General features: G+C 35.7%; 1 protein-coding gene across 3 annotated transcripts in view; it reads left to right on the plus strand.

Moving 5' to 3' along the window:
• Positions 1–217: 217 nt before the first annotated feature.
• SLCO1C1 (solute carrier organic anion transporter family member 1C1) overlaps positions 218–17,174 on the plus strand; it is a 46,559-nt gene continuing 29,602 nt past the window's right edge. For all 3 annotated transcript variants that reach the window (XM_060112710.1, XM_060112711.1, XM_060112709.1), the window contains exons 1-3: positions 218–346; positions 1,459–1,600; positions 12,162–12,294. In XM_060112710.1, the coding sequence (XP_059968693.1) occupies positions 218–346; positions 1,459–1,600; positions 12,162–12,294 (404 nt within the window). The remainder of the gene's footprint in view (positions 347–1,458; positions 1,601–12,161; positions 12,295–17,174) is intronic.

Below are 17,174 nucleotides of genomic sequence, written 5' to 3' on the forward strand. Positions count from 1 at the left end.
GATTGCTTAATCAGATATCCTGGTCGATTTTAATTGAAAAACTTTGCCAACTTACTGTGGTAAAATGAGGGAACTTCACATCAAGTTATGTCTACAGAATTGTGATCTATTGTGAAATAAAAACATTATCTAATCAACTGCATGGGTTTGAATTAATTTTTTTTTTTTTACTTTAAAAATCAACTTTGACAGATCAGAGTCAAGGAATGTTTTCATAATGGATACTTCATCCAAAGAAAATATCCAGTTATTCAGCAAAAATTCAATGCAACCTGTTGGGAGGCCTTCCTTTAAAACAGAATATCCCTCCTCAGAGGAGAAACAACCCTGCTGTGGTGAACTAAAGGTAACAAACAATTAAATGATAAACAACCATAAGTGGTTACCTAAAGAGATCAGAGAATTTGGTGGAATCCATGCTCTCAGTTCTTGATCCAGTTACTTTCTATACACTATAGCTAGAAGTGAGAAATTTTTTCCACTTTAAGAAGTGATCTTAGATGCAATTGATGAAAACCACACTTTGCTGGGCAGTGAAAGCAATCTTTGCCTGACTATGTAGGTTAAATTACTAAATATTACTTTCCTGGCTCACTTGAATGCCTCTCCAAAACAGAAAGGAGAGAGGTAATGATATTTATTAAATATCTACCATGTACCAGATGTTATGCTATGCACAGTTGTAACATTTAATCTATGAAACATCCATATTATCCCCATTCTATAAATGAAAAATTTGACTTTCCTGGCCACACAGTAAGGGACAGGATTCCCTTTTAAATGGTGCTCAACGTGACTCCAAGTTCCTATGTTTTCCTTGCATCAAATATTCACTCAACAAATACATATGTGTTTTTTTTTCATATAATCTGCCTTATGGATACTCCATCACAGACCCAGGTCTAGCAAACCACACAAGCCAGATATCAAAAAAAATATATTTTTTTCATTGAATAAGAATTTGAATATGAATTTAACTTGAATATGAACTTAAACACAAAGAATAGTAGTTCTACTTTTTCAGTCTGTTATGTTCCCTGCTAGAACATTAACCATTGCTGTGAAATACACAATAATGATTATTAGACTTGTGATAAGATGTTAAGTATTTGGCTGATGGTTTTTGTTTTATTTTCTTACCTTTCAATGGCTCCTTCCTCTCTCTGCTTCCCCATGCAATGAATCTTCTTTTCAAAGCGAAGACACCTTTGAATGCCCTTTGAGGGAGAGGGGGAAAAAAAGGAATTCAACATACATTATGAATGAAAATCTATTTGAATTTTTAGAACTCTACATGAGCTTGAGGTGGGAAGAAGCCTATTACTTTGCTTGAATGAAATCTTCAATGGTAACAGGCTTGTTACCTGGTTTGTGGTTTGTGTTTTTTGTCTGTTTAGTAAATTTCCAGTCATATGTCAGGCTGGAGTTAGACTAAGTGTGACCTGTCATATTTTTCAGGTGTTCTTGGGTGCCCTGTCTTTTGTTTACTTTGCCAAAGCACTGGCAGAAGGCTACCTGAAGAGCACCATCACTCAGATAGAGAGAAGGTTTGATATCCCTTCTTCACTGGTGGGAGTTATTGACGGTAGTTTTGAAATTGGTAGGTATTACAGATGCGTGACTTTACTTTTAAGTACAGGGTTTCTAGGCATGACTAAATGACATCCTCACTGCATTTTGCTGTCTGCTAATATCAGACTCTATCTGTAAAATCTTATTTGGACAGAATTTGCCATGGCCTTGTGCTACAGTACAGGCAATTTTTTCTCTCCAAGCAAAACAGCAATTAACTTCCTGCCCCAGGTGTTCACTATTATATGACTCACACAAGTTTTCAATCAGAGTGAAACTTTTCTAGGAGGGAGACTGAGATGCTGCTGGTATTTTGAGTTAAAAGTATGTGGGAAATGTCCTTACAGAAGAGTTTTATATCCTGGAAGCCCTGTGATTCAAAATTTGGAAGAATCCAAAGAAGCTCTAGAAAAATATCTTGTAATGATTTAAGAAGAAGTTAAACTATAAAAGGAGTTTTTCTGCCCAGTGACCTAGAAAGAAGATAAAGGGATTCTATTAACAAGAACACTAGAGCAAAGCAGGCAATAAAAATTCTACTCTCCGGGTTCTTTGGTTAGCCATTGACTGTACACTTTGAACTTGAAAAGACCAACTGATTTTAGTCACTGTTTTGGAAGTACTTTAAAGAGTGTAATCCCACTTAGCTTCCTGAGTTGATAAACGAAGGGGCTTTGATTCCTTCTTGAAGTAAACAAAATTAATAGTCTCTGTGGTCCTTTCTGCTTGTTGAGACTCAAATATATGCTATAGTAAAATCTCTAATGGCTCCAGGTTCAGCTTCACTTAAACCTTCAGAAGAGTGAAGGAATATATTTCAACTCTTCAACAATTACTTTTTTAGGTCTGTTGGGCTGCACCCGCAGGCCAGCAAGCCCTGTGCTTGTCCAGATTCAAGACCGAAGAAAGAACCCAGAGTTAGCGACAGAAACATCAGTGGTTTAACGGATAGGGGGAACTTACACGTCTGAAGCAAGGTCCTGGAGCAACAAGTCACCGTGTACGGCTGATTGCAGGCAGGACATGGCGGCAGTCTTCGCTCCAAGGGAGGAGGGGGAGATTACCAGTTATAGGGGGAATTGACTTCAGGTTGGCTCATTGGTTACCAGGGAAACCAGTAGGTGGCACGCCCCCTCACTGCCGCTTTGACAAGCTATCCTAGTGGAGACGTTCTGATCTAAAATTAGAACAATCACTAGCTGAAGGGGCAAATATACAAGAAGGTTGGTAGTGTAAGTAGGGTGTAGATGAAGCAGGCACTGGTTGAGCAGGGAATGTACATAGAGCAAAAGGAGAGCCATCTTGGGTGGCCTGATCCTACAAGTTCATACTGTATATATCAGTTCTTACCTTAAATATCAGAGAAAGAATTAAAAGAGTGAATAGGCAACCTTTTATCTTCAGGCTTTTACTTAACAAATCCATCTTTCATCACCCTACCAGAAAAAGATTTCTTGGTTCAGTGTTAGTCAAACATTAATGTTCATGCAAATGACTGGACAACTGTGTTAAAATGCATGTTAAAATGCATAGACTGATTCTGTAGGAAGGGAAGTAAGATCCTGCATATCTAACAAGCTCCAATACGATGTTGATGCTATTAATCAACGGGCTGCACTTTGTGTAACAAGTCTCTAAAACACCTGATCATATCACTACCTTGTGTAAGCTAATTGGAGAGGCCTGGAGAGTTGATTTATTCCTTGATGACTGCCCTGCCTACAACCCTAAATGGAATGAAAGTCCATGGAGAGTCAAGGTAAGGGTAACACTGCATCAGGAGAAGAAACAAGTATGAAGAGGAAGCTGGGTGTAGATCAAAAGAATAAATCAGACTTACAGAAAGAAGCAATGAGCAGATAGAAAATTACATATGAAGTGATTCATTGATTATTGCTCACTCTAGATTATAGTATAAAAACATTTTGTAGCTGAAGAGACTTGGGAAGAATCTGGTCCAAAGTTTTCTTAGATTCCCAGACCCCAATGCAAAACTTGAGAGGATCTATATTTAATAGAGAGTGCTAATGTTGCACAGGAAGTAAAAAAGGGCCCTGAGTCTAAATTCATATTAATTCTTCCAGACTATTCTAAGGATAGAAATTGTTTATTGGATTAGATGCAGTAAAAGTCCTCTGACTTCCATTGCAAAACTTTATCCCAAACATCACAGGTTTGCTCTAGTTATTTGCAATCCCTAGTTTTCCAGAAAAGTGGGTTTCCTGACCATAATTTAAATTTACTCCTTTTGCCTCTCTTTACATTCCTTCCTTCCAGAGTTCTGGACCCATTCCCACCCTCTGTCTCTAGCTTTAAATTCTTCTATTTTTTTGCAGAACAATTTCATTTATCCTTTGACATCAATTGGCATTATCATCTAACATCTGCCTACTGGATACTCAATTTCTTCCCAAGTAAATTATTTTCTTGTAACAAGGACTCTTTCTCCAAAAATGACAGAGTTTCCAAGAAAATAAAATGTCTTCTTATCAAGACATACTAATATTTGCAGATATTAATTCTTTGTTTCAAATATTTTTCCGTGTATTTTCTTCTAAATATTTAAAACTTGTGCTTTTTACATTTTAGTATTTAGTCAACTTGACATAGAGGTTTTTAGATACACTTTGTTTTTTAAGGCAGTTTGGGGTTCACAGCAAAAGTGAGCAGAAGATACAAAGATTTCCCATAAACCCCCTGTCCCCACACATGTATGGCCTCCCCCATTATCAACATCCCTCACCACAGTGGTACATTAATTATAGTTGATGACCTACTGTGATACCTCATTATCATCCACAGTCCAGAGTTGATGTTAAGGCTCACTCTTGGTGTTGTATACTCTGTGGGATTGAACAAATGTATAATGACATGTATCCACTAATATAGTATCATACAGAGCACTTTTAATGCCCTAAAAATCCTCTGTGCTCTGCCTATTTATCCATCCCTACCCCCTACCCCTTGGTAACGACTGATCTTTTTACTGTCTCTGTAGTTTTGCCTGTTTCAGAATGTTATATAGTTGGAATCATACAGTATGTAGCCTTTTCAGATTGGCTTCTTTCACATGGCAATAAGCATTTAAGGTTCTTCCATGTCTTTTCATGACTGGATAACTCATTTCTTTTTAGCACTGGATAATAATCTATTTCTGAATGGACCTTAGTTTATTTATCTATTCATCTAGTGAAGAACTTCTTGATTGCTTCCAAGTTTTGGCAATTATAAAGAAAGCTACTATAAACATCTGTGTGTGCAGATTTTTGTGGGGACATAAATTTTCAACTCTTTTGGGTAAATACCAAGGAGCATAGTTGCTGGGTCTTATGGGAAGAATATGCTTAGTTTTGTAAGATACCACCAAATTGTCTTCCAAAGTGGCTGTACCATTTGGATTGAGAGTTCAACAATAAATGAGAGTTCTTGTTGCTCCACACCCTCAGCAGCATTAATGTTTTGGATTTTGGCCATTCTAATAGATATGTAGTAGTGTTTCATTGTTTCTTAATTTGCAGTTTCCTGATGACATACGATGCTGAACATCTTTTTGTGTGTTTATTTGCCATCTGTGTATCTCCTTTGTTGAACTGTCCATCGAGGTATTTGGTCCATGTTTTAAACAGGTTGTTTGTATTCTTATTGTTGGGTTTTAAGAGTTCTTTGTGTATTTTGGATAACAGTCCTTTATCTGATATGGCTTTTGCAAATATTTTCTCTTGATATGTGGTTTGTCTTTTAAGTCTCTCAACATCATCTTTCATAAAGCAGAAATTTTTAATTTTAATAAAGTCCAGCTTATCAATTTTTTCTTTCATGGATTGGGCTTTTGGTGTTGCATCTAAAAAGTCATCACCAAACCCACGGTCTTCTAGGTTTTTTCTTATGTTATCTTCTAGATGTTTTATAGTTTTGCATTTTACATTTAAGTCTGTGATCCATTTTGAGTTTATTTTTGTGAAGACTGTAAAGTCTGTGTCTAGATTCAGTTTTTTTTTTTCTCTTTACATGTGGATGTCAAGTTCTTCCAGCACTATATATTAAAGAGACTAACTTTGCTCTATCGTATTGCCTTTATTCCTTTCTCAAAGACCAGTTAACTGTATTTATGTAGTCTGTTTCTGGGCTATCTATTCTGTTCCATGTATCTATTTATCCATTCTTTCACCAGTGTCACACTGTCTTGATTACTGGCTTTAGAGTATGTCCTGAAATTGGGTAGTGTCAGTCTTCCAACTTTGTTTTTCTGTAATATCTTGTTGGCTCTTCTGGGTATTTTATTTGTCCATAAGAACTTTAGAATCAGTTTGTCACTATCCACAAATAACTTGCTGTGATTTTGATTAAGATTGCATTGAATGCATAGATCAAGTAGGAAAGAAATGACATCTTGACAATACTGAGTCTTCCTATCCATGACCATAGGATATCTCTCCATTTATTGAGTTATTTGATTTCTTTAGTCAGAGTTTTATATTTCTCTTCATATAGATCTTGTACATATTTTGTTAAATTTATACTTATTTCATTTTAGGGGGTGCTAATGTAAATGGTATCATGTTTTTAAATTCCTGTTTTTCACTGTTGACATATAGGAAAATGATTGACTTCTGTGTATTAACCCTGTATCTTGCAACCCTGCTATAATCATGTATTAGTTCCAGGAGTTCTTTTGTTAATTCTTTCAGATTTTCTACAAAAATGATCATGTCTTGTGGGAAAAAAGCTAGTTTTATTTCTTCCTTCCCAATCTGTATACCTTTGTTTCCTTCTCTTGTCCTATTGCATTAAGTAGGACTACCCATACAATATTGAAAAGCAATGGTGAGAGGAGATAGCCTTGCCTTGTGCCTGATCTTAGTGGAAAAGCTTTGAATTTCTTACCATTAAGTATGATATTAGCTGTAGTTTTTGGTAGTTTTTTTTTTTAATCAAATTGAGGACATTCCTCTCTCTTCCAAGTTTATGTAGTTTTTTTCTTTTTTTATCATGATTGGTTGTAAAGTTTTGTCAAATGCTTTTTCTGCATATATTGATATGATCATGTGATTTTTCTTCTTTAGCCTGTTGATATGATGGATTACATTAATTGATTTTCTAATGCTGAACCAGCCCTGCATACCTGGGATAAATCCTGCTTGGTCTTAATGTACAATTATTTCTACATATTGTTGGATTTGATTTGCTAATATATTGTTGAGGATTTTTGCACCTATGTTCAGGAGAGATATTAGTTTGTTGTTTTCTTTTCTTGTAATGCCTTTTCTGGTTTTTGTATTAGGGTAATGTTGCACTTGTAGAATTAGGAAGTGTTCCCTCTCTATCTTCTGAAAGAGATTGTAGAGAATTAGTATAATTTCTTCATTAACTGTTTGGAAAAATTCACCAGTGAATCTACCTGGACCTGGTACTTTCTGTTTTGGAAGGATATTAATTATTGGTTCAATTTCTTTAATAGATATATGTATATTCAGATTACCTGTATCTCCCTATGTGAGTGTTGGCAGATTGTGTCTTTCAATTTGAATTCCTCCCTCCCATCCTTTGTATCACTGTTATTATTCATTTTATTTCACTTATACATAAGCAAACATGCATACATAAGAATACATCATTGAACACATTTTTGATATTATTATTTTGAACTGTTATCTGCTAGGTCAATTAAGAATAAGAAAAATAAGTTTTAAATTTACCGTCACTTATTTCTTCTCTGATGCTCATCCTTTCTTTATGTGGATCTGAGTTTCTGAATTTTATTATTATTTTTTTCTCTGAAGAGCTTCTTTTAACATTTCATGAAAGGCAGGTCTACTGGAAACACATTTCCTCAATATTTGTCTGTCTGAGAAAGTATTTCTTCTTTGCTTTTGAAGGATAACTTCACAGGGTACAGAACTTTAGGTTGGTGGGTTTTTTTTCTCTCAACACTTCAAAATTTTTTTCTACACTCTTTTCTTGTTTGCATGGCTTCTGAAGAGAAATAAGCTGTAATTCTTATTTTCCTCCTCTATAACTAAGGTGAGTTTCCTTTTTTTTAATAAATTATCTCTTATATTTGATTTTCTGTAGTTTGAAAATGATATGTCTAGTTTAGATTTTTTGGCATTTATCCTGCTCATTGTTCTCTTAGCTTCCTGGATCTGTGGTTTGGTGTGTGATATTAATTTGGTAGAAATTCTCAGTCATCATTATTTTAAATATTTCTTCTATTCCTTTGACTCTTGCTTCTCTTTCTGGAATTCCCATTACTTGTATGTTACACCTTTTATAGTTCCACGTCCTTGGATATTCTGGTTTTGTTTTTTTTTCCAGTCTCTTTTTCTTTGCTTTTAAGTTTTGGTGTTTTCTACTGATATACCCTCAAGCTCAGAGATTCTTTCCTCAACTGTGTCCAGTCTACCAACAAGCCTATCAAAGGCATTCTTTATTTCTGTAACCATGTTTTTGTTCTCTAGCAATTTTTTTTGTGTGATCTTTCTCAGAATTTCTGTCTCTCTGATCTACATTGCCCATTTGTTCTTGCATGCTCTTTAGTTTTTCCATTAGAGCTCCTAGCATCTTAATCATAGTTTTCTTAAATTTCTAGTCAGACAACTCCAAAATCTCTGCCATGTCTGGTTCTGATTCTTGCTGTCTCTTCAAAAAGTTTTTCTTTTTACTTTCAGTATGTCTTATAATTTTTTCCTTCATAGCCAGAAATGAAGTATTGGGTAAAAGGAGCTGCTATAAATAGGCCTTTAGTAATATGATGGTATTGTGTGAGGGAGAGGAAGTATTCTATAGTCCTATGTGTCTCAGGCTCTTAGTGAGCCTATGCCTCTGGACTGTGAACTTCAGATGTGCTTCTCAGTCCCCCTATCCCTCATTGATGGGACAGGATAGCTAGAACAGCTGAAGTTGGGTATTTCCCTTCCCCCAGGTCAGTTGGGCTCTGATAATGCCCCGTCAGTTGGGCTCTGATAATGCCCCAGCAGGTTAGACTCTGGTTACTAGTTTCCCCTAAAAGCAGACTTTCTTAAGAAAAACAGAGTGCTCTGGTGTATTTCAAAACAGTTCCCTTTCCCCTCCCCATGCTGCAAGCACAAAAGTTTTATTCTCCAATATTCACTGTGAGAATCTAATTGAGCTCCTGAACTAAAACTCACAAAAGAGTGTGTGCCCTCAATCACTGGGTCCCTCTGGAGTTTTTATCTCTCAGAATTGCTGATGCTGAGCCTCCTGTCAGTTATAGTTCAGGTTTTTCTTACCATAACACTTGTTCCCAAAGAGATTTATTGTTGTGAATTTTTGTCCCAGCTGGCCACAATTCTCTGCATTTGCCTACTGGTCTCTCCAATTTTGGGTACAGTGGTTTGCCCTATGACCCCATCTTTCTGACAGATTTAAGAAGAGTTGTTGATTTTTCAACTTTTTACTTGGTTTTAGGATGAAGTGGATACTTCTAGCTTCTTACATCCTGGACCAGAAAAGGCATATCCTTAAAATACAATTTTTTAAAATACAAAGTCAGGTAGCAATCTCTTTATATTATTATAATGAATTGTCCAATCAGCACTAATTCAATATATACTTAACCCAGTTATTTTCAATACCCTCTTTATCATATATTAACTTATCACTTAGGTGTAAATCTTTCTGTAAGTCTGTTGATCCCTGACTCAATACAAGACTGTCTTCTTGATTAATAGTTTTATAATTAGCTCTGTTACTAGGTAGGAAAATTTCCAACTTTTCCATCAAATTTTTTCTTGGCTCTACTTGGAATAGTTTCCTGAAACATCCAATTTGGGTTTGACTGAAATTGCATAGAATTTATATATCAAATCAGATAACTGAAATTTTATGTTATGAGTCTTTCCATCCAAGAACATGGTATATATCTCAATTCAGTTATTCCTTTTTTATATAGCTTTCAGTATTATATTTATAATCTATAAATATACTACTTATCTTTTGTTAGATTTATTCCTACATACTTAAAGTTTTCATTGCTATTGTGAAAAGAATTTTTGTTACATTTCTTATTTAGTGATTTCTGGAATACTGGAAGAGTATTAATATCTAATGTTATACATATACAGCAGTCTTGCTGAATTTATGTTAATTTTAATCGATTGTCTATCGATGCTATATTTTCCTGAACAATCATGTTGTCTGAAACAGAAGACAACTGTATATCATCCTTTCTAATTATTAGATTTGTTATTTCTTGTTCTTGCCTTATTGCATTGGCTCAGTACTATGTCCAAGAGAAGTAGTGACAGTGGGCATCCTTCTCTTGTATCTTAATGAAAATACTTTAAAAATTTCACCATTAAACAATATCTGTGCTGTGCAGTTTTGATAGATACAGTTTAAAAGTTAATTTGCTCAGATTTTTTCTTATTATGAATGGTTAATTATATTAAATGTTTTATATCTCTCAAGATAACCATGGAATTTTTCCTTATTTAATATAGAGCTTTAATTAATAGATTTGTTTCTTATTTGGTGGTACCGTTGCACTCCTAGAATAAACTGCATTTGGTCTCTTCTTTTATTGTCCCTCTCTAGTTTGAATTGCAAGGGTATAGTGGTCTTATAGCATGAGTTGGGTAGCTTTCTTTTCTGTTATCTGAAGTACTGTGTGTGGGTGTGGAGAGAGAAAAAGAGGAAGAGAGAAAATCTAGTACTTGAAAATTTGATAAAATGAATTTGTAAACCTCTCTGGACCTGTTGTCTTTTTCAGAAGTTAGTGATAGTAGACGTGAAAGAATATTGATATCCAACTTGATTTTTTAAAGATTATACATCACTTTTTTTTTTCCAAGTATATCTTCTGAGAACTCAGAAAAGATACTAAATAAAGGAAGCAAAAACTTCTATAGACATCACAGAAGCTCAAATGGTATTATGTACTGTTTGGCACACCCACTAATGTAACACAGAAACAGCCTGTAAACATGAGTCCTTTATTGTGACATATTGGTTGTATGGGAGTTGGGGAGGGAGATAATGGTGGTGGTGGTGGGGACACATTACCTATAAACTGAAAGTCAACTTTCACTTTAGTGTGGTTTATTTACTGTGACACATTAGCAAAACAATAGACATAATTATCAATATGGTAGAAAATTTCTTCTACTAAGTACTTAAATATCAAATGAGAAATTTCATACTCAAGTCCTTTTGATATGAAAATTCAAAAGAGCTTAATTCTTCCTGGAGCCATAAAGCCTGGAGCCACTGTAGCCTAGAGCAAGCTTTTTTCTCTATTGTTATTGCCCTCAAGACTATAAAAATTGCTGCTCTTTTTGCACTTGACTAAAGCTGGCAATTAAATAAACAGTAGTACATTAGATGATTGCTTACAGATGTAAGGAAACTACTCTTTCTGGAAAATTGAAAACATTGAGAACGTCAAAGCAAGGCCACCCAACAGCCATCACAATCAATTGCTGGAGAATTGCTAAGTTTTACTTTATCTAACACCACAGTCCTTAAAAACTAAATATTCCAAATGCAAATAGCTAAAACTTTAAAGCCCCTTGAAATCTAAGACCCTAAGCAACGTTTATCAAAGCATGTTCCAGGAACCATCTTTGTCAACACATTTGAACTAGTATTAAAAATGCAGATTTCTTGGCCTGCATCCCCCTCCCCCATCCATGAAATCAGAAACTGTTGAGAGCTGTCAAGATTCTGCATTTTTAACGTTTCTATTTCCCCCACCACTCCTTTCCAGTAATTTTTGTGCACAGCAAGGCATTAGAAAATCTTCCTTAAAGGATGTTTAATCAGTTAACACCATCATCAACTAAAAGTAATTTATCACATCCTTCACTAGAGATATTTTAGAAAGGCTTAAGTCCCACCTTCAAAAAAATGTATTCTTTATTTTTTTAAAAAAAAAGATGGGTATAATTTATGGAGACTTTCTGTTTTATAAAATTTGTATCATGAGCATACATTGAGTTTATATAATTGATGTATTTCTGAAGTTATGTGGAGTAATTTTTATTTGTATTTTGAATCTTATATTTTTATAAAAAGTATATAAATATGCATTTCTTAATTTGATTTCATTTAAAGTGAGGTACAGTTGTGTTTGTTTTTTCTTTTGGGAATATCAGCTAAAGTAATACTATATGATGTATGTTTCAAGAGTAAATGGGAAACCAATAGAAGTTTTAATAGAAAATGTGAACAAATGATGAAAGAGTAATACAGTTTACTTCAAAATCACCAAGGAAAATTTAAGAGAACAACTAAAGGAAGCCTTCTACAATTTGATTTACTGATAAAACACTTTAAATGGACAAATAATTAAGGTGGATGAAAACAAGGTAGAGGGGTTGTTTCTAAAAATATCAATATTTTGATAAAAGGATGAGATGATTGAAATAATGAATCTGAAGAAAGTTCAACAGTCATCTCAGATTAAAGGAAAGAAAATGATGGGGAAGATGGTGGGAGATGGTTTAGTCAAAACAAAACATTGCCAAACCTGCTATACACATTCATGCATTTAGTTATAGTCATTTAGTTATGCTGATGTCTTTTTCTAAGTTGTCTAACTTATGAACATTTTATTCTTTTCCCCAAAGGAAATCTCTTAGTTATAACATTTGTTAGCTACTTTGGAGCCAAACTTCACAGGCCAAAAATAATTGGAGCAGGGTGCCTAATCATGGGCGTTGGAACATTGCTCATTGCAATGCCTCAGTTCTTCATGGAGCAGTAAGTCTAAAGCAAACATCTTTTTCTTGCCTTAACAAACAACTGCATGATGATTACAATTAATTATTTAAATTTAAGAAAATAACTCCTGTCTTAAACTATGATAATTTATATCTTATTTTTATTACATCCACTTTGGGCAAAATTTCAAAAGGCTAACAATTTCACTTATGATTTAATCATTTGTAAAAAATTTTTTTCAATATACTACCATGTATTTATGTCAACAAAATTTAAAGGGAAATTTTCACTATTATGCCTTCCTTCAAATGCTTTAACTTAGGTGTGGAGGCAAAATATATAAGTAAAGAGAAAGTAATAAATTATGTGGTAAATGTCAAATGAGTGTCAAAGGGGTAATAAATGAATGCTCCAGACAGTATGCTGGTTCATGGTACAATTGACTGGCAGATCATTGACTTAGGGATTAATGACCAACTGAAATAACTATACGATGTTCAAATATTATCTCATAGAACTTTCTCAGTGGAAGTGGGGGTGCTTGTATTCTTTAACCCTGAAGTTTACTGTTGATACTTTTGTTAGTAATTTGTTAGTTCTTGCATACAACTTCAGTATTTCCAAAGATTTTGTCATATCATTTCACCTTTACAACAACCTGCGAGGCAGGAGAGCATATTTTATCTTTTTTTTAATTTTAGAGCTAAGGACCATGACCTAGAGAGTCTGGTGACCTTCTCGGGGTTAGGTGTCTTCTAATTATAGAATTGGATTCTTAAAACCAGCATTAGGACTTCTTCACACATATACATGTTGCTTCTCCTCTGTGGTCGCCCATTGTCTACTGAGCCAAGTGACTACCAAGAGGTTTTAAAGCAAGAGAATGTTTTAGGAAATTATATATCAAGTAATTCTTTGATGACTGTCCACTCTAGACCATCATACCATGACATTTGAGATCTGGAGAGACTTAGAAATGATCTGGTCCAAACTTTTTCTTGGATTCCCAGGTCACTTATATAAATATAATTTGATCTTGACTTCTGTGTCCAATCTGTAAAGATAGTTCACAGAATCCTCTGCGTGGGATCTTTCCTACCTATTTGGGTGGTTTCTCTGGCCCCTTTGTCTTTACATGAAGAGGGATCTGTGGCTTTAAGACTTCTGCCTTCTCTTTGGACACCTATCTGGCCTCCTTTCCACAGGGCAGAAGTTTCCTTAGATCACTGAGGTTATGCAAAGGTGTTATATGTGGCCAGTGGGTAAGAAGAAGACAAAGGAGAAGGCTGAGGAAAAGGGTCTCCAATCCACCTAACTACTGATTGATCCATAGCTGTGTTATCTGTTCTAGTCATTGAAATTCTATGCAACAGTTCGCTCAGAGTGGGGAAAAAGAGTTCCACTACTAAAAATATTAAAATTTGAAAGTAGCTTCAGAGGCTAGATAAATCCTTGACGCTTGACGTAATTCATTCTGCAGTGCATCAGTAGCTCTTCTACATGACCTTGGGCATGTCATCTAACCTTCCTAGGCCTCAGTTCATAATACCTTAAAATAGGTATTACAGGTAATAAAAATAATACTTAGCTTGTAATGTTGTTGCAAATATTAAATGGAATGGAACAGGTAAAATGCTTACCAAGTTTCCTGACATAACTAGGAGCTGTGTCAGTCTTATTGTGTATTGTTTTCAACCCTCCTCAGATAATTAAGCCAGCTGGTTTTAAGCAGAGACAGCAATGATTTGTCTCAAAGGTGTTGCATTGAGATTAACAATAGTGTTACTTCAAGCTGATGACAAATATAACATACTAATACAAGAAAACCAGAAGGAGAAGTACAGCTAAGAGAAGCCAGACAGGCTAGTGTTGACAAAGGGTGCCAAAAAAACACAGATTCTTATCAACCACCTTGTATATGTTGAAAGATGTATTTGTTCATTTATTATTTAGTGTCTGCCATTTGCCTGGTACTGTGCCAGGTAATGGGGAAAAAACAAAATGAAATAAAACCAAAAAACCCCCAAACACAGTTCTTTCCTTCATGAAGTTTGCTGTCTACTGAGGATTACTACAATAACTTCTTTCCAACCTTTCACAGCATTAGTCACTAATTGGGTACTTGTCCAAAATGTAATTTTTGTTCTCTCAACGAGGAGTGTACTCTGTCTGCCTAGCAGACATACCCTCAATGTGCAACTAAACATACTATTAATTATAGATATCAATTACTGAGGGACTACCCCCAACAGACTGTGTTCAGCCTTATGTGTGTTAGTTCATCTAACTCATGAATTTTTTTCTACATCTTTATTGGAGTATAATTGCTTTACAATGGTGTGTTAGTTTCTGCTTTATAATAAAGTGAATCAGCTATACATATACATATATCCCCATATCTCCTCCCTCTTGCGTCTCCCTCCCACCCTCCCTATCCCACCCCTCTAGGTGGTCACAAAGCACTGAGCTGATCTCCCTGTGCTATGCGGCTGCTTCCCACTAGCTATCTATTTTACGCATCTAACTCATGAATTTAATAAATATGTATTGATCATTGTTCTAGGTAACGGGGATAGAATAGTGACAAAAATCTCTGCTCTCACGGATCTTACTAGGAAGAGATAGATAATAAATAATCAGAGAAATAATGCGATATACCAGAAATGTTAAGTGCTACAGAAAAAAATAACCCAGGGAGACACATAAGAGTGTGCAGAGCGCTGCAGTTTAAAGTAGGGTTTTCAGGGGATGGCTCAGCGAGATGGTGACCTTTGTGAAGGGCTGAAAGAGATGAGGAGAGAGCCATACAGAAATCTGGGGAAGAAGATTCCAGGCTAAATGAACAGTGAATGGGATATTCCTGCAGGAGGAGGGAGTCAGGCATGTGGTCTGCTGCAGGGATGAGCAAGGGGAAAGTGTGAGGGGGTACAGAGGAGACGTCAAGGTTGTTTCTCAAACTCTGATGGACAATGGAATCACCGGACGCTCTTGGTAAAATGTAGATTCTGATTCAGTAGCTCTGGGGTTAGGGTTGAGATTCAGCTGATGCTGCTGGTCTGCAGACCACACCTCGTGTAGTAAGGACACAGATCATTGCAAAGACTTTACCTCCTCAGAATAGGATGTGAAGACAGAGGAGAGTTTTGAGCAGAATAGCACAATCTGACTTTTATTTTTTTGCGGTACGCGGGCCTCTCACTGATGTGGCCTCTCCCGTTGTGGAGCACAGGCTCCGGACGCGCAGGCTCAGTGGCCATGGTTCACGGGCCTAGCCGGTCCACAGCATGTGGGATCCTCCCGGACCGGGGCACGAACCCATGTCCCCTGCATCGGCAGGCGGACTCTCAACCACTGCACCACCAGGGAAGCCCCCTGACATATTTTTAAGGGGACACAGTGACTACAGATCGGGAAAATAACTCAGGAGGGGCAAATGTGAAAGCAGAGAGACTATTTAGGAGGCTACTGTAGAACTTCACGCATATTGTGTCAGTCGGAGTTGGAAGCCAGGTCAGAACGAATATCCCTGATTTAAAATCATTTATACCATTGGTCCCCTGTTCAATTGTTTGTCTCACCCAATAGAACCTAAATAGGCACAGACCATATCTATAGTCCCCATTTTACAACTAAGGAAAACGAAATTTGGAAAGGTTAATTGATTTTTCTCAGTGTCATATATAGTAATTAGTGACAAAGGTGGCACTTACATAAAATTCTATTTATTCAAAATCGAAATAATTATGCGTGCAGCAGTTGCCTTTTGATAGAATAAACTGAAAGCTCAAGTAATTAAAAATTTTCAAAATACTACATAATTGCTATTGACAGTCATCTTAAAGAGTCTTTATGCATTATAATAGTCTCTGGTATCTCTGGAATTATATTAAAGAAAGAAAATTATATTTACCATGATTTTAATACTAAATGCTCTCCTCTGTAGCTAGAAATTAAAAAACAGTTATCCTCATTAAGCGGTTCTTAACCAATTTTGGTCAAGAACCCATTTTGATAAAAGTGACAAAAACCATGAACCTCTTCCCTTAAATACTCACATACATACAAAAATGTTCTTACTTTTCCAGTGGGGTTCATAGACCCATTGAGGTGTAGGTTATGTAAGACTGATAATAAGGTAACTGATTTATTGATCTGAATACATTAATAACTCAATACATCTTGCCCCTATCATGCTGAATAGGTTTTTACTATTGATATTTCAAACATCACTATGATTATTAGCCTTTAGTCACATAGTGCCTGAACAAAATGAGAATCAAGGTGATGTGATGTCCTTTTATCAGGTACCTCTACTCTGAAGGGTGCATGTAGAGCAAAGAAATTGGCTCCTAAAGGATAATTTGAGAGGGAGTATGGCACTGGGGGGCCGGAGATAGAATGATCGCAGCCCTACCATTCAGCACTGGCTCTTCAATCCAGCTGCTATAGTAACCTTATAAACAGAGGAAAGGGTGAAGTTAGAAATAACTTAGAGTCAGATTAATAAACTGAAGAGGAAAAGGATACCATCTGGGAAAATGGTTCAAAAAGCCCATGTATCATTATCAGTTCTCTAGAAACCACATTTCAGGTGTTCTACTACATTTACAACTCTAAGTACAGTGTGCCAATGGCCATGATTGTTAAATTATTGCTTTAAGAGATAATCATGATTTTATGAAGTGTTGGATATTTTTTCACCAATCGAGTAGGTGATTACAGTCATTACTTTATATTAAAATGAGCCTCTCTAAATCATTCTTTTATTTTCTTTCATGACACTGGGTAATTGGTTCAGATATGGTATAATATCTGTGAACTAAATGCTGGTTTGGTTTAGCAATTCAGATTCTGCGACAGCTGTAAACTCAACCAGGTCCCCTAATGAGTCAAGTAGTACACATATAATATTTTTAGCA

The sequence above is a fragment of the Mesoplodon densirostris genome, chromosome 11 (assembly GCF_025265405.1).
Source record: "Mesoplodon densirostris isolate mMesDen1 chromosome 11, mMesDen1 primary haplotype, whole genome shotgun sequence".
Classification (NCBI taxonomy): Eukaryota; Metazoa; Chordata; class Mammalia; order Artiodactyla; family Ziphiidae; genus Mesoplodon; species Mesoplodon densirostris.